The sequence below is a fragment of the Argopecten irradians genome, chromosome 13 (genome assembly GCF_041381155.1).
Source record: "Argopecten irradians isolate NY chromosome 13, Ai_NY, whole genome shotgun sequence".
NCBI lineage: Eukaryota > Metazoa > Mollusca > Bivalvia > Pectinida > Pectinidae > Argopecten > Argopecten irradians.
Window position 1 is genome coordinate 31603938 of NC_091146.1, and position 17920 is coordinate 31621857.

The following is a 17920-nucleotide window of genomic DNA, read 5'->3' on the forward strand; positions in this document are numbered from 1 at the left end:
CAGACTGAACCAGACATAGCTTAGGGGAATTCCCTCTCTCCTGTCGAAAATATGCAAAAAACAGAGCATCAAATCAAGAAAATAGCAACAACTGTTTGAATGCAATTCTGAAATACAATGGTAAACAATTTCAATATTTCAGAAGTAGGCTTGCATATTTACAGTTTATCAATATAATTCAATAGAGCATTTTTGTCTTAGGATAGATTTAATGGTGTTTGATTTAGATTTATCAATGTAAACCAATATCACTGCGCTCGATCGTTCGTTTACGTCGACATAATTTAAGCCCCGCAACATGCTGTATACATAAGCTTCCAGGATTTCAGAACGAAACTGGAGGATTTATCTGATATCAAACCTGATATAATTCCTTTCAATCTCGATTATCCATTTGCGTTTGTTTTCACCAAATAAATTCCATTTCATAATACAAAAATGATTTATCGTTGATTATGACAACTATGGACATCGGCATCAACACACCGGCCACGTTGAAAAGCTTATCGAATGACTAAAAAATGTAACCAATGAAATGAGTTTTGACTAGATTCTTCTATCCTGTTGTTGGTATTCATACATTTTTTCACATCTTCCTTCTCTGCACCACATACTTTGTGTTTAGGAAACAAACGTAAATTACAATATAATTTAGCACAAAATGCTTTTCATACAATAACAAACATGTTTCCTCCACCGTTTGTGCTATGAAATAACTGTAACGTGCTATGTAGGATGACACTGTCTGGCCAGATCAACCACATTGAGTACTGTAGTAGTACTTTGTTTATATATTGCATACCTATTAATATACGTAGACACGATGTTTGGATAAGGCCCAGATAGAACCACTAAACGAGCTGTAAAGTCCATCTGAAAAAAAATTTATTTTGCTTGAATATATAAAATAACTTAATAAAACTATATATTAAAAATACAAATAGATTGATAGTCATAAGAATAAATTACTTATAAAATAAATAAATTAAATAAATAAAGATTTATAGAAAAAACATAGGTAAATGTCACCAGTATATTTTAATTCCATTAATACTCTGCTTGTTTGGCTTGAACCGTGTTTGTATATGTTAATACTGATATTGTTAAGACGTATACAATGCTATGTAAAACACATTTGCTTGTATACAAATTTAGTTTTTTTAAATGAGCAATTTTTTTCTTTAAAAAATAAAACATACATACTAGATATTTATTTTATGTGGTCTACGTTCGAATGCTTTGTCAGAAAGATTGATTGCTAGGATTTCTGAAGTTATTTTTATATCTTTTTTGATAATGATTATTTTGTCAATTTTCTTTAAAAAATGTTTCTTATTTAATGTTTGATAAGACTGATAAACAACCAATTGATTTTTTGGGGGTTTTTGAAAATATGAGCCATTCTTTTGCCACAATAGATGGAGCTAGCGTTTTTAAATATCACAAATTTATCTGCCCGTGTGAGTAGGTATTGATTGTGGCGCCATGTATTTACGAGCACAACATCTTATTTTAAAGACAAATACATATTAATTCATGAATCCACAATCGATATCTTCGTAAAAGGGCAGATAACTCTGTAGTATCTGTAATACGTAAAGGTGGAATAACACCAAGGCAGACAATATAGGTTTATATAAATGAAAAAAACCAACAAAAACTGCCAATCACACCTCAAGAACAAATCGGTTTATAAATATTATCAAATGGACCATATTGATATTAGATATGATAACAGCAAAACCCACTCAAATAAACATTTACGTATTTTAAAACATTTACGTATTTACGTATCATAAGATAAGTTAAATTTAAAAAACATATTTATAAATATTTTTTGTAAAAGAAATATTAACAAATGTATTTGAAAACTGAATATTTACAAATAATTTTTAAAATAAAATATTTACAGATATTTTTTAAAATCAAATATTTATAAGTGTTTTTTGAAAATTAAACATTTACAAATGTATTTGAAAACTAAATATTTACAAATAATTTTGAAAATCAAATATTTACAGATATTTTTGAAAATGAAATTCTTCGCAAATGTTATCTACTACATATGTTTTAATGATAATGATACATTACCTTTATTCTTGTGGGACCGTTTGTATCTTTAGAACTCTACTATCCATGGAATACACGACATCTATACAGACGTACCTGTGGAAACTAAAGGGTGTACCTGGTACATGTCCTGTACCTACATAGGGTGTAGTACGAGATACCTGCGTCATAACTAAAGGTAGCGGATACTATAAATAACGCAGATGTTGTTTTGATTTTATCATCCACATTTTTGCTCTTGTGGGTTATATATATGTAGCAGGTTTTGATTGTACATAGTGATACGGTCGCCTTCTAGCTTCGCGCTTGGGGGAATTTCCCTTTAGCTCAGTCGGTAGAGTGGCAGACCAGTAAGTCCGGGGTCGCGGGTTCGAGCCCGGCTGGCGGCACACTACTCTCGTTCTGTCACATATATATGACGATTTCAAAAATATATTTTAGTAGTTACGACGAATCACAGTCCATCAATTTGAACTTAGTAATGACAAAGAATTTTATTGTAGAAAAATGAACAGTTGTTAAAGTAGAGAATGGTATAAATATTACAGATCTTGTTTTAAATTGTACTGTTAAAAGTGAACAACCCTAAAGGTCAAGCAGTAAATCTGTTTATGTTGTGAAGTTATCTTTCGGCTTTATAGCTGTCCAGACACGGAGCTTTGTGACCGGCAGTGTATGTCAGATAAGGTTAAAACATTAATTTTAGATTAGGAGATTCACGTTCATGTTAGTTTTATAATGTGTTTAGGGATTGCTCTGTGCTTTGTTTTGTAAATATATAGTGAGTTGATTATAATTCAGCTCCAGTTCTAGCCTCCGAACTAGCCAAACGTTTATTTGTAACCCTTAGATTTAATACTGAATAGAACAAGAAGACTGGAGTTTGTCCTTTTGTGTTTGTAACTGGAAATTAGAGGATAACATGTACCATCAACGTTTACACCACCGTGGAAAATATTTTGTAAAAGTAAAATGAAATGAAATGTTATTTCTTTGCAACTCAATTTTTAATTTTTGTATCATCCATTTGAATTATGAGTGTTTTCCAACAGAAAGCAATAACATAGAGTGATGTTGAAGAAAAATGAATGTGGTTATCGATTTAAGTATTTAGTTTTGTGTTATATATAAGGACAAAATTTTCGCAAACTTTCTTTGATTGATATATTTTGGTTAACGCATATCAATGAATATTAAAATATATAAAAATGAATATTAAAGGGACAATTCACCCAGGCTAATTCTTTTATATAACCAAGAATCAAAATATGGCATAAATGTATTGTTCTACATTTCTTATGAAACATATAACACAAAATATTGACAAATTCCACGTCATTGTTTAGTATTTTAATTGATACCTTTGTAATTCCAAATTGTTGATCAATATGATTAAGCAGATACAATATGTACGCTGTACCTATATCCGAGCCCAAGTCACGCACGTTAAACAAATGAACTATATATACCACTGGGGAGGTGATAAAATGACTTTTAGGCAAGACAATTTCACCGAAAAGGGTAAACACACTACTCTCAGAGCGATTTGAGCAGTTCTAGACAAAAGTTGCTTTACTCTACGAGCAAGGGACAGGATTCGGCATACAAGATGTTTGACCACAATGTGTAATGGCGGACAGCAAGTGAGTTTGAACATTTCACACGTATTTCGCTACCATAGGCTTTTCTGGCATATCACAGTAAACCGACAGACCTAATTCCCATTAAAGCTGGGTTTTTCCGATTTATGTACAAATTTTAATGTTCTCTTAGACTGAATTGTCCCTTTAATGAATAATCGTGTATATTAATGAATAACTATTGATATTAATTGATCGGATATTTATAATAAAATTTTGTGTTATATTTGATGACTAAGGAAAGCCTAAGTTCATTTAAAGGTTATATTTTAGTCAATCGATGATAATGAATGTTAATACATATTTATTGATTTAATTTTAGTCAATATTAACGGATAAAGATTAATATATTAGTTGAATGTTAACTAATTTAAATTGATATTAATGAATACGAATAATTAAACAAAGTATTTGTTTCTAGACGGGTTTTGTATTGCCGAAGCTATAATAACATTCAGTTTAAGTAAAAATGATCCAAAGACCTCACTCAATGTTATTGAACTGCAGTTCAAAACCAAATTTCACTATCACAACTAGCTTTGAAGCAGATACAATTTTAACCTTACCTACGTTGACCACTAAAATAGCCAATGGTATTTACACCAGACTAGACCTACCTATTTTGATCTCCATCTCTCTGACCTTATCACGACTGCCTGAGGTGGAGGTCTAAAGGGTCATTGTTAAGTGGACTCTTTGTTAAAGTTGTTTACTGATTAACACGCTTGAACAAATATTTTTTGTTTTCACTTTTTAAATAAAATCGTCTGTGTAACAACACTGTTCTCTTTTATTACGTACATTTACCCGTAAGTGAGACATTATTGTATGTAGTATTCGAAAATTCTAGTTACACGAGTTGCTATGACATGGGTTTCATTGTTGATGGTGTATAATTTTTTTTGTTAAATTACCAAAATGGCTATATAGCACGAATTTACAAATTACTATATCTATTCGATGGTATTTATAGACAGCTTTGGCTACATTTCTATCTTATCAATGTACATTGAAAAACCAATTTTAAATGTAGGGAATCAAATTTGACAGCTGTTTGTTTGCGTATTCCGTTTTGGCATATTACAGAATTATCTGCCCTTGCGTGTAGGTATTGATTGTGACGTCATGTATTTCAGAGGGCAACATCATATTTTTTAGAGAAAACGACGTGAGTTGCGCTCACATAGAGATTGAACAGTGTTTTGATTGCGTTAAAGGCGGTATGAACGCAATGGGATACAGACATCAAAACACTGTTCAATCTTTATATTTACATAAAAAAGTCTCCTTTAACGTCAAATTTAAAACGGTGATGGTTGCTAAGTTGGGTAACAACGGTAGTCAGGATGACCGAAGATATAGTTCCGATTGTTGAATGTTATAGCTACAGTTTGATTTGAAATATAACAATGACACCTTTAATTATTTTTAAATTATATTTTTTTCCAATTTGATAATGTATCAATAATGTCCATTTCGAATAAAAATTTAGATAACCGAGGCGGAGCGACTACCGGTATCATTGCCAGGGTAGTGATGCGGTCCGAAGTGGAGCGAGCCGCCATATTTGATTTTCAACCGAGGAAAGTAACTGTGAAATAGTCTGTTGATCAAATGGTATGACTGTTGAGCTGCTGAATGTTTCTAATGTATGTATCGGTCTACGTACGCGATATAGACTAAATTCTTCCTAGTCACGACTTTTATTTTATTGTACGGATGATAGACAAGTGTTTGCATGGTGTGTGACTGACTTAACTATGGAATTCCTTGAACATTCCTGAGGAAAGCCCCCGGTTGTAGACCCGACCAGCGATTCTTTTTGTTGTTTATTACCGTTACAATGCTTGAACACATCTTTTGTTTTGATGTCAAATACATTTTAATTGGATCTAATAACAACTCTTTATTATTATTTTGAATCCGATAACGATGAAACTTTGTTTACATTTCATGCAGTAGGCCAACCGAGTAGGCTAATGACGAGCATGTTATTGTCTGTGCCGCCTAAGGATCAGTCTTGAGACAAATAGAAGACCGAAATTGTTTTTTCAGTTAATTATTAATTTAAAGCAAATCTGTCATCTGTGAAAAGGTAAAATGTAAATTAAGTAATTATAGTTTATTTAGATTATCATATGACGCAAAATTTTACCGAAGCCTGAACTAGAAATAGTCCGATCCTACTTTGGGTTTGTATTCATACGTCGTTGCGTTTACGCTAATTTGAACGCAACTCCCCTACCGTTGACTATATAGAGGCATATGTAAATATAAAATAATGAAGTCACAATCGATACCTACCCGAAATGGAGATATAGAGAATACATGGTTAGTATCTTACAATGCAAGGTTTATTTTGGTGCGATACTTAGGAAAGCCGAGATGAAGAGGCTCTGCCGAGTCATCTCGGCTTTCTGTGTCGAGCACCAAAATAAACCTACCTTGTATTGTAAGATACCAACCGTGTATTCTGTTTATCCTGGAACCATTATTAAGACATTCAAAAAGAAACCAAATTGCCAGTTATTTACTTGGTTTTGTTCCAAGCGGGACGCTTCTTTGATGCGGAGGAAAAGATTCATTCACTAAACAGAATGAGAGAGTACTCCTTTTTAATTCCGTGGGAAATATATAAGCGCATTTGCAAACAGTACCAGTAATTCTATTCAGTGTGTAATATCGCTGAAACAATGTGAAAATACTGAAAAAAACAATAATTACCCATCAAATAATTACAATAGATATCTTTGCCATGAGCCAAGGAAAAGACGACACCGCCATACGAGATTTTCGATATCGTAAAAATGACGTCATCCCGGTAAATGTGACGTCACGTTTTAGCGGGACTGAATGACGTTTCATTCACCGGAAGGTTAAAGTTCGGAGTCAAATTAGAAAATGTTCCATCAAAGGTGGAACAAATTCACGTGATCGTATTGACGGATAAAGCATTTCGTATTGACGGATAAAGCACAAGTTTACCCGGCAGTACTTATTCGTCAGTATGTGGGGCAGTTGCAGAATGAAACTCTGTAATATGCTAAGACGGAAAAGGTTTTAGCGTAATCAATCGGTTTAAGGTGGAAGTGCAGGGGGAAGAAAAGAGCATTTTAATATCTGTATCCTCTTTCAATCGGAACTCTTCGGATGAGATAGGTGTAAGAATATGTAAAAAAAAATCAAACATTTCCTTCGCCGGAAAACCTAATTACGCCCTAACTGCGCATAAGAAAATGAATAGTTATTGATTTTGAATACCTATGATCGTATCTCCTTCGAGACGGACAGCATATATAAACTGACACTGCGACATGTTGTGCCCTTGGTGGGAACCAGTTGTTATGAAAATAGTCCCTTAGTTTCAAAATGTGTCACATCCGAGGAGTTCCGATTGCATCATCTTTCAAAAGAGTTCTAGGATGATGAGTAGTGATGGAGTAGCCTTGACTAAACAGACTACCAGCGCAGTCTATTATCCGTCACTTCAAAGAATTGACAATAGTCCCACACGATTATTAAAGGGACAATTTATTCTACGAGAACATTAAAATTTGTATATATATCGGAAAACCCCCAGTTCTAATGGGAATTAGATCAGTCGGTTTTACTGTGATATGTCAGAAAATCCCATGGTGGTGAAATGTTCAAACTCACTCGCTGTCCGCCATTACAAATTGTGGTCGAATATCTTGTATGCCGAACCCAGTCCCTTGCTCGTAGAGTAATGCTACTTTTGTTTAGAACAGCTCAAATCGCTCTGACAGAAATGTTTTTACCTTATTAGGTGAATTGTCTTGCCTAAAAAATCATTATATCACCTCCACAGTGGTTATGTATTTCATTTGTTTAACGTGCGTGACTTTGGCTCGGACATTGGTACAGCGTACATATTGTACCTGCTTAATCGTATTGATCAACGATTTGTAATTACAACGGTATCAATTAAAATACTAAACAATGACGTGGAATTTGTCAATATCTTATGTTATATGTTTCATAAGAAATGCAGAACAATACATTTATGCCATATTTTGCTTCTTGGTTATGTAAAAGAATTAGCGTGAGTGAATTGTCTCTTTAATAACATTTTGTTTATTTCAATTAAAATAACTATTTACAAATCAATAATTAATATTGAGATAAAAACTTACGCTGAATGTATAGAATACATAATAAATATCTGATAAATATAATTTGCGAGAATGTGGTAGCTATACATGTTTATCCAAAACGTTTTTGACTTGAATATAACTTCAATACATTACGATTACTAATCTATAGGTACACGTTTTTGTATTTTAAAATACAATCAGGTCATAATAATGAATCATCAATTCACGTTTAATCAAAATGTTAATAAGATAGCCAAACCATCTTTAAATGAGCACTTGAAATATATAATCATTTTGTTTGCACACCTGTTTAAAACAATTATATATTTTCATATTACAGAGTTATCTGCACTTGCGGGTTGATATTGATTGTGAGGTTATGTTTGTGCGCGTAACTGCATACTTTACGGAGAAAACGACGTGAATTGCGCCCACAGAATAACGTTGTCACGATGGATACATACCCGTAAGGGAGCTAACTCTGTTATATGTAAAGGCGGAATATTGAGCTCAACGAAAACTGATGACTTTATAGGAAAACACCATAAGCATTGTCCGTATTACTCTTACATTATAACATGATAAGTACTGATTACTTCGACCAAAAACGTATGGATGACAGTATATTCTCTTGTCATGAAGATAAATATCATTGGTGGTTTATATAAGTCTCCGAGACACAAAGGATGTTATGATCACGATAAATGACAGCCACGCCACTCCAACAGCTTCCATACGTATACCTGTAAAGAGAACACAGTTATTCTTATTCATCATCCTTGATATTCAAGGGGTTACTATCACTGTCGAAATATCCACCTCTAGACTACTGCAAAGCAGCTTGTTTTTTAAGTGATTTAAATGCTTAACGCGCGATATATGAGTCCGCGATTTATGAGTAAAACGCTCTACTGTACTTATATTTGAATCTTTTTTTGTGCGGTGATAAAATTTCGCGAAATCAAGTTGTCCACAAATAACGTGAAAAGAAATCGCCCGCAAAAAAAATGGTTTAATGTATGTCATGACAAGCTTACTATATTTCAAGAGAAAACAACAAATGACCAATCACAGGCCTACAGAGACTTGTTTTATAGATTTACTGAGAACAACGCCCAAATTCAAAGCCACTTAGTCAACCTCAGTATACCGTTATTCGATTCAGTTTATTAATTCGAAGGAGAAATTGCTTGTCTCTTCTGTTGTCGCACATATAACCTTCACTTTTTCATGGGGCGGATATATTGTTAATGATAACACTGAAGCATCGAGGATGCTTATTCGAATACAATTTATATCATAATCTGCCAGTAAATCATTTCATTTATCACATAGCTGTTATTGAAGTAATTGGATACAAAAATGCAATTTCAAAATAATGTTAAATATACGTTTAAATTGACATTTCTATTTACCGAGTAACTCATGTGATGTGCCATATGTATTTTGGCGTCATATTTGTATGTTACGTCACACGATTTATAATATTGTAAAGCAGGTTATTTACATGTGATTAACAAGATTATGTAATATTTACAAGAAGAGGCAATCTAATTAAAATTAGACTTGTAATTCCGCTCCACTATGATACTCTACGTTACGCTCCAATACAAGATTGTATTGATGCCCCGAATTACGCTTCAATACAAGCTATTGTATTGGAGCGTAACGTAGAGTATCATAGTGGAGCGGAATTACAAGTCTAATTTTAATTAGATTGAAGAAGAGGGAGTTGAACCGATATATTGAATTAGATTATATAATATAAAAAAAAAATTCAAATTGTATATAAGATGTTAAAATATTCATACCGCTGTTGTTTCCAAGGTTGTCGTTTTCAAAAGTGCAGAGCCCGGATCCAGGTAGACATCCAGCAATCACACTAACGTCTATCGTAGGTTCTGTTGTATTTGATGCTTGGGAAGAAACGACAGAGGTTGATTTCACGGACGTGGACGGTATATCAGTCTCCGATGTCGATGTCGAGAAAAGAAGGCCTTGAGTGGTCGTTGTTTGTGTCGATGTTGTAGGATCGATTAGTTCTGTTGTTTCTGAAGGGATGTATCGATTTGTTGTTTGCGTGGGGTTTGTTGGTTCGCTAGTAGTCTTTGTAGGACTAGTATGTTTCGTTGTGGACGTTTGTTTTGTCGTTTGTTCTGTCGTTTGTGTGGGTATTTGTTTTGTCGTTTGTGTGGGTGTTTGGTCTGTCGTTTGTGTGGGTGTTTGTTCTGTCGTTTGTGTGGGTGTTTGTTCTGTCGTTTGTGTGGGTGTTTGTTCTGTCGTTTGTGTGGGTGTTTGTTCTGTCGTTTGTGTGGGTGTTTGTTCTGTCGTTTGTGTGGGTGTTTGTTCTGTCGTTTGTGTGGATGTTTGTTTTGTTGTTTGTGTAGGTGTTTGTTCTGTCGTTTGTGTGGGTGTTTGTTCTGTCGTTTGTGTGGATGTTTGTTTTGTCGTTTGTGTGGGTTTTTGTTCTGTCGATTGTGTGGGTGTTTGTTTTGTCGTTTGTGTGGGTGTTTGTTCTGTCGTTTGTGTGGGTGTTTGTTCTGTCGTTTGTGTGGGTGTTTGTTCTGTCGTTTGTGTGGGTGTTTGTTCTGTCGTTTGTGTGGGTGTTTGTTCTGTCGTTTGTGTGGGTGTTTGTTCTGTCGTTTGTGTGGGTGTTTGTTCTGTCGTTTGTGTGGGTGTTTGTTCTGTCGTTTGTGTGGATGTTTGTTTTGTCGTTTGTGTGGGTGTTTGTTCTGTCGTTTGTGTGGGTGTTTGTTCTGTCGTTTGTGTGGATGTTTGTTTTGTCGTTTGTGTGAGTGTTTGTTCTGTCGTTTGTGTGGGTGTTTGTTCTGTCGTTTGTGGGGGTGTTTGTTCTGTCGTTTGTGTGGGTGTTTGTTCTGTCGTTTGTGTGGGTGTTTGTTCTGTCGTTTGTGTGGGTGTTTGTTCTGTCGTTTGTGTGGGTGTTTGTTCTGTCGGTTGTGTGGGTGTTTGTTCTGTCGTTTGTGGGGGTGTTTGTTCTGTCGTTTGTGTGGGTGTTTGTTTTGTCGTTTGTGTGGGTGTTTGTTCTGTCGTTTGTGTGGGTGTTTGTTCTGTCGTTTGTGTGGGTGTTTGTTCTGTCGTTTGTGTGGGTGTTTGTTCTGTCGTTTGTGTGGGTGTTTGTTCTGTCGTTTGTGTGGGTGTTTGTTCTGTCGTTTGTGTGGGTGTTTGTTCTGTCGTTTGTAGGGGATTATTTGTTTCCGTGGCGGTCTTAGTAGCACGTTTTGTTGGTTCGTTTGTTGTTTCTGTAAGACCGGTACGTTCTGTTGTTAATTTTGTTGGGGACGTTAGTTCTGTTGTTTGTATGGAGTAAGTTGTTTCCGTAATAGTTTTTGACGGACTAGTACGTGCTGTTGTTAATTGCTGTTGTACCGTCGAGAAAGTTCCATCTGTCGCTAATTCTGTCGGATAAGTTTCTTCTGTGGGGAATTTTGTAGAGAGTGTTTCACCTGTCGCTGATTTTGTTAGAAGCGTAGGGGCGGTTGCTATTTTTGTCTTTTCTGTCACAGACTTTGTCGTGTAGGTCCGTTCTGTGACTGATTTTGTCGGATAAGTTTGTTCTGTTGCAAGCGTTGTATGATCAGTTCCTTTTGTTGGTAAATTTGTCGGGTAAGTTTGTTCTGTGACTGATTTTGTCGGATAAGTTTGTTCTGTTGTCAGTTTTGTACGGTCAGTCCCTTCTGTTAATAAATTTGTCAGGTAAGTTTGTTCTGTAACTGATTTTGTCGGGTAAGTTTGTTCTGTCCAGGGTTTTGTCGGGTAAGTTTGTTCTGTCACTGATGTTGTCGGGTAAGTTTGTTTTGTCACTGGTTTTGTCGGGTAAGTCCGTTCTGGTACTGATTTTGTCGGGTAAGTTTGTTCTGTTACTGATTTTGTCGGGTAAGTTTGTTCTGTCACTGATTTTGTCGGGTAAGTTTGTTCTGGTACTGATTTTGTCGGGTAAGTTTGTTCTGTAACTGATTTTGTCGAGTAAGTTTGTTCTGTCACGGGTTTTGTCGGGTAAGTTCGTTCTGTAACTGATTTTGTCGGATAAGTTTGTTCTGTCACTGGTTTTGTCGGGTAAGTTTGTTCTGTCACTGATTTTGTCGGGTAAGTTTGTTCTGTAACTGATTTTGTCGAGTAAGTTTGTTCTGTCACGGGTTTTGTCGGGTAAGTTCGTTCTGGTACTGATTTTGTCGGGTAAGTTTGTTCTGTCACTGGTTTTGTCGGGTAAGTCCGTTCTGGTACTGATTTTGTCGGGTAAGTTTGTTCTGTAACTGATTTTGTCGGGTAAGTTTGTTTTGTCACGGGTTTTGTCGGGTAAGTTCGTTCTGTAACTGATTTTGTCGGGTAAGTTTGTTCTGTCACTGGTTTTGTCGGGTAAGTCCGTTCTGGTACTGATTTTGTCGGGTAAGTTTGTTCTGTCACTGGTTTTGTCGGGTAAGTTTGTTCTGTAACTGGTTTTGTCGGGTAAGTCCGTTCTGGTACTGATTTTGTCGGGTAAGTTTGTTCTGTAACTGGTTTTGTCGGGTAAGTTTGTTCTGTCACTGATTTTGTCGGGTAAGTCCGTTCTGGTACTGATTTTGTCGGGTAAGTTTGTTCTGTCACTGGTTTTGTCGGGTAAGTTTGTTCTGTAACTGGTTTTGTCGGGTAAGTCCGTTCTGGTACTGATTTTGTCGGGTAAGTTTGTTCTGTAAATGATTTTGTCGGGTAAGTTTGTTTTGTCACGGGTTTTGTCGGGTAAGTTCGTTCTGTAACTGATTTTGTCGGATAAGTTTGTTCTGTCACTGGTTTTGTCGGGTAAGTCCGTTCTGGTACTGATTTTGTCGAGTAAGTTTGTTTCGTCACAGGTTTTGTCAGGTAAGTTTGTTCTGTCACTGGTTTTGTCGGGTAAGTCCGTTCTGTAACTGATTTTGTCGAGTAAGTTTGTTTCGTCACATGTTTTGTCGGGTAAGTTTGTTCTGTCACTGGTTTTGTCGGGTAAGTCCGTTCTGTAACTGATTTTGTCGAGTAAGTTTGTTCTGTAACTGGTTTTGTCGGGTAAGTCCGTTCTGGTACTGATTTTGTCGGGTAAGTTTGTTCTGTAAATGATTTTGTCGGGTAAGTTTGTTTTGTCATGGGTTTTGTCGGGTAAGTTTGTTCTGTAACTGATTTTGTCGGGTAAGTTTGTTTTGTCACGGGTTTTGTCGGGTAAGTTCGTTCTGTAACTGATTTTGTCGGATAAGTTTGTTTTGTCACTGGTTTTGTCGGGTAAGTTCGTTCTGTCACTGGTTTTGTCGGGTAAGTTCGTTCTGTCACTGATTTTGTCGGGTAAGTCCGTTCTGGTACTGATTTTGTCGGGTAAGTTTGTTCTGGTACTGATTTTGTCGGGTAAGTTTGTTCTGTCACTGATTTTGTCGGGTAAGTTTGTTCTGGTACTGATTTTGTCGGGTAAGTCCGTTCTGTAACTGATTTTGTCGAGTAAGTCTGTTTCGTCACGGGTTTTGTCGGGTAAGTTCGTTCTGAAACTGATTTTGTCGGGTAAGTTTGTTCTGTCACTGGTTTTGTCGGGTAAGTCCGTTCTGGTACTGATTTTGTCGGGTAAGTTTGTTCTGTAACTGATTTTGTCGGGTAAGTTTGTTTCGTCACGGGTTTTGTCGGGTAAGTTCGTTCTGTAACTGATTTTGTCGGGTAAGTTTGTTCTGTCACTGGTTTTGTCGGGTAAGTCCGTTCTGGTACTGATTTTGTCGGGTAAGTTTGTTCTGTAACTAACTGATTTTGTCGGGTAAGTTTGTTTCGTCACGGGTTTTGTCGGGTAAGTTCGTTCTGTAACTGATTTTGTCGGATAAGTTTGTTCTGTCACTGGTTTTGTCGGGTAAGTCCGTTCTGGTACTGACTTTGTCGAGTAAGTTTGTTTCGTCACAAGTTTTGTCAGGTAAGTTTGTTCTGTAACTGGTTTTGTCGGGTAAGTCCGTTCTGTAACTGATTTTGTCGAGTAAGTTTGTTTCGTCACAGGTTTTGTCGGGTAAGTTTGTTCTGTCACTGGTTTTGTCGGGTAAGTCCGTTCTGGTACTGATTTTGTCGGGTAAGTTTGTTCTGTAACTGATTTTGTCGGGTAAGTTTGTTTCGTCACGGGTTTGGTCGGGTAAGTTCGTTCTGTAACTGATTTTGTCGGATTAGTTTGTTCTGTCACTGGTTTTGTCGGGTAAGTCCGTTCTGGTACTGATTTTGTCGAGTAAGTTTGTTTCGTCACAGGTTTTGTCGGGTAAGTTTGTTTTGTCACGGGTTTTGTCGGGTAAGTTCGTTCTGTAACTGATTTTGTCGGATAAGTTTGTTTTGTCACATGTTTTGTCGGGTAAGTTTGTTCTGTCACTGGTTTTGTCGGGTAAGTCCGTTCTGTAACTGATTTTGTCGAGTAAGTTTGTCCGTTCTGGTACTGATTTTGTCGGGTAAGTCCGTTCTGGTACTGATTTTGTCGGGTAAGTTTGTTCTGTCACTGGTTTTGTCGGGTAAGTTTGTTCTGTCACTGGTTTTGTCGGGTAAGTTTGTTCTGTCACTGATTTTGTCGGGTAAGTCCGTTCTGGTACTGGTTTTGTCGGGTAAGTTTGTTCTGTCACTGGTTTTGTCGGGTAAGTCCGTTCTGGTACTGATTTTGTCGGGTAAGTCCGTTCTGGTACTGATTTTGTCGAGTAAGTTTGTTCTGTAACTGGTTTTGTCGGGTAAGTTTGTTCTGGTACTGATTTTGTCGGGTAAGTTTGTTCTGTCACTGGTTTTGTCGGGTAAGTTCGTTCTGTAACTGATTTTGTCGGGTAAGTTTGTTCTGTAACTGGTTTTGTCGGGTAAGTCCGTTCTGTCACTGGTTTTGTCGGGTAAGTCCGTTCTGGTACTGGTTTTGTCGGGTAAGTTCGTTCTGTAACTGATTTTGTCGGATAAGTTTGTTCTGTCACTGGTTTTGTCGGGTAAGTCCGTTCTGGTATTGGTTTTGTCGGGTAAGTTCGTTCTGTAACTGATTTTGTCGGATAAGTTTGTTTTGTCACTGGTTTTGTCGGGTAAGTTCGTTCTGTCACTGGTTTTGTCGGGTAAGTCCGTTCTGGTACTGATTTTGTCGGGTAAGTTTGTTCTGTAACTGGTTTTGTCGGGTAAGTTTGTTCTGTCACTGGTTTTGTCGGGTAAGTCCGTTTTGGTACTGGTTTTGTCGGGTAAGTCCGTTCTGGTACTGATTTTGTCGGGTAAGTTTGTTCTGTTACTGGTTTTGTCGGGTAAGTCCGTTTTGGTAATGATATTGTCGGGTAAGTCCGTTCTGTTACTGATTTTGTCGAGTAAGTTTGTTCTGTCACTGGTTTTGTCGGGTAAGTCCGTTCTGGTACTGATTTTGTCGGGTAAGTCCGTTCTGGTACTGATTTTGTCGAGTAAGTTTGTTCTGTAACTGGTTTTGTCGGGTAAGTTTGTTCTGTCACTGATTTTGTCGGGTAAGTCCGTTCTGGTACTGATTTTGTCGGGTAAGTCCGTTCCGGTACTGATTTTTGTTGAGTGAGTTTGTTCTGTAACTGGTTTTGTCGGGTAAGTTTGTTCTGTCAATGATTTTGTCGAGTAAGTTTGTTCTGTCACTGATTTTGTCGGGTAAGTCCGTTCTGGTAATGATTTTGTCGGGTAAGTCCGTTCTGGTACTGGTTTTGTCGGGTAAGTTTGTTCTGTCACTGGTTTTGTCGGGTAAGTCCGTTCTGGTACTGATTTTGTCGGGTAAGTCCGTTCTGGTACTGATTTTGTCGAGTAAGTTTGTTCTGTAACTGGTTTTGTCGGGTAAGTTTGTTCTGTCACTGATTTTGTCGGGTAAGTCCGTTCTGGTACTGGTTTTGTCGGGTAAGTTTGTTTTGTCACGGATTTTGTCGGGTAAGTATGTTTTGTCACGGGTTTTGTCGGGTAAGTTTGTTTTGTCACGGGTTTTGTCGGGTAAGTTTGTTTTGTCACGGGTTTTGTCGGGTAAGTTTGTTTTGTCACGGGTTTTGTCGGGTAAGTTTGTTTTGTCACGGGTTTTGTCTGATAATTTTGTTCTGTAACTGATTTTGTCGGGAAAGTTTGTTTTGTCACTGGTTTCGTCGGGTAAGTTTTTTCTGTTGCCAGTTTTGTACGAACAGTTCCTTCTTGTGGTAAATTTGTCGGATAAGTTTGTTCTGTCACTGGTTTTGTCGGGTAAGTTTGTTCTGTCAATTGTTTTGTCGGGTAGGTCCGTTCTGGTACTGATTTTGTCGGATAAGTTCGTTCTGTAACTGATTTTGTCGGGTAAGGTACTTTTGTTGCTAGTTTTGTCTGGTCATTCCCTTCCGTAAACGATTTTGTTGGGTAAGGTACTTTTGTTGCTAGTTTTGTCGGGTCATTCCCTTCTGTGACTGATTTTGTATGGTTAGTTCCTTTTGTTGCTAGTTTTGTCGGGTCAGTGCGTTCTAAGACTGATTTTGTCGGGTAAGGTATTTTTGTTGCTAGTTTTGTCAGGTCATTCCCGTCTGAGACTGATTTTGTCGGGTAAGGTACTTTTGTTGTTAGTTTTGTCGAGTCATTCCCTTCTGTGACTGATTTTGTATGGTAAATTCCTTTTGTTGCTAGTTTTGTCGGGTCAGTCCGTTCTGAGACTGATTTTGTCGGGTGAGGTTCTTTTGTTGCTAGTTTTGTCGGGTCATTCCCGTCTGCGACTGATTTTGTCGGATAAGGTGCTTTTGTTGCTAGTTTTGTCGGGTCATTCCCGTCTGCGACTGATTTTGTCGGATAAGGTGCTTTTGTTGCTAGTTTTGTCTCGGTCATTCCCTCTGTGACTGGTTTTGTCGGGTAAGGTACTTTTGTTGCTAGTTTTGTCTGGTCATTCCTTTCTGTGACTGATTTTGTCGGGTAAGTTCCTTTTGTTGCTAGTTTTGTCGGGTCATTTCTTCTGTGACTGGTTTTTGTCGGGTAGTACTTTTGTTGCTAGTTTTGTCGGTTCATTTCCTTCTGTGACTGGTTTTGTCGGGTAAGGTACTTTTGTTGCTAGTTTTGTCGGGTCATTCCCGTCTGCGACTGATTTTGTCGGGTAAGGTACTTTTGTTGCTAGTTTTGTCTGGTCATTCCCTTCTGTGACTGATTTTGTCGGGTAAGGTACTTTTGTTGCTAGTTTTGTCTGGTCATTCCTTTCTGTGACTGATTTTGTCGGGTAAGTTCCTTTTGTTGCTAGTTTTGTCGGGTCATTTCCTTCTGTGACTGGTTTTGTCGAATAAGGTACTTTTGTTGCTAGTTTTGTCTGGTATTCCCGTCTGCGACTGTTCTTTGGTTAGTTTGTTCTGTCGCCGATTTTGTTGCCATATGCCCCTTTGTTGTTGCTTTTGTTGGGTAAGTTATTTCAGTCTGTAATTTTGTCGCTGAAGTTGCCGGGTAGGTTTGTTTAACCGGTGATTTTGTCTGTTTGGTTTTAATTTCAGTTTGTTTTGTTGGTAATTCTGTCTGTAAGTTTTGCATTGATGATGAATCATACGAGTCAGTTTGTTTTTTTGTCGGTGATTTTGTCGGGTAAGTTAATTCTGTCGGTGAGCTTGTCTTATAAGTTTGTTTTACTGTCGGTTTAGTCTCTTTCCAAGACATCGTAACATCCGCCTTCGTGGACTTAAAACGTGAACTTTGTTCAGTAAACGATTCTGATGGGTTGACTCTAATAGTTGATACCGTTGATTCTGTTGATTTTGCCAGCAATTTAGGCGCCTCAGTTTGTTTTGCCATTTCCAGCTCTGTTTGCTTGAGGTCAGTGGCCGTAGTCGGTGACTTCGTTTGAAATGCAGGCTTAGTTTGTAATTTCATAGGGTATGTGGATGGTGGAGATTCTGTGGAATTCAGTTGTTCCGATTGTGTCTTCACTTGATGTTCCTTGTCCGTCATAGGATCAGCTTGTTGAATAGTTTGCGTGACTCCCTTAGTGTACGCAAATATCGCCGAATGTGCTGTAGTCCCACTTTGCTGCTTTGTAGTGGTCACCATTGATTTAGGAATGTCGGTCGATTGTTTTTGCGATTCTTGCTTTCTGTCATCTGCAATGATTGGTTGAATATCACGACGAGCACGTGATATTTCAACCGGATATGCTGAGTCTGTTTGTTGGTACGACAT

The 17920-nt window shown here is 37.3% G+C and overlaps 2 protein-coding genes and 1 long non-coding RNA gene across 3 annotated transcripts; all 3 read right to left on the reverse strand.

Moving 5' to 3' along the window:
* Positions 1-8335: 8335 nt before the first annotated feature.
* Positions 8336-10368, reverse strand: LOC138306368 (uncharacterized). Its single transcript, XR_011205837.1, has 2 exons — positions 9637-10368; positions 8336-8568 (listed from the first exon to the last, which is right to left on the reverse strand). It is a non-coding gene; the product is annotated as an uncharacterized lncRNA (long non-coding RNA).
* Positions 10369-14167: 3799 nt separating this feature from the next.
* Positions 14168-16594, reverse strand: LOC138305814 (mucin-2-like). The gene has a single exon (XM_069246079.1). The coding sequence runs from the start codon at positions 16592-16594 to the stop codon at positions 14168-14170; it is 2427 nt and encodes an 808-aa protein (XP_069102180.1).
* Positions 16595-16709: 115 nt separating this feature from the next.
* LOC138305815 (mucin-22-like) lies at positions 16710-17920 on the reverse strand. Its single transcript, XM_069246080.1, has 2 exons — positions 17375-17920; positions 16710-17087 (listed from the first exon to the last, which is right to left on the reverse strand). Exons 1-2 carry the CDS (start codon positions 17918-17920, stop codon positions 16710-16712), a joined length of 924 nt encoding a protein of 307 aa, XP_069102181.1.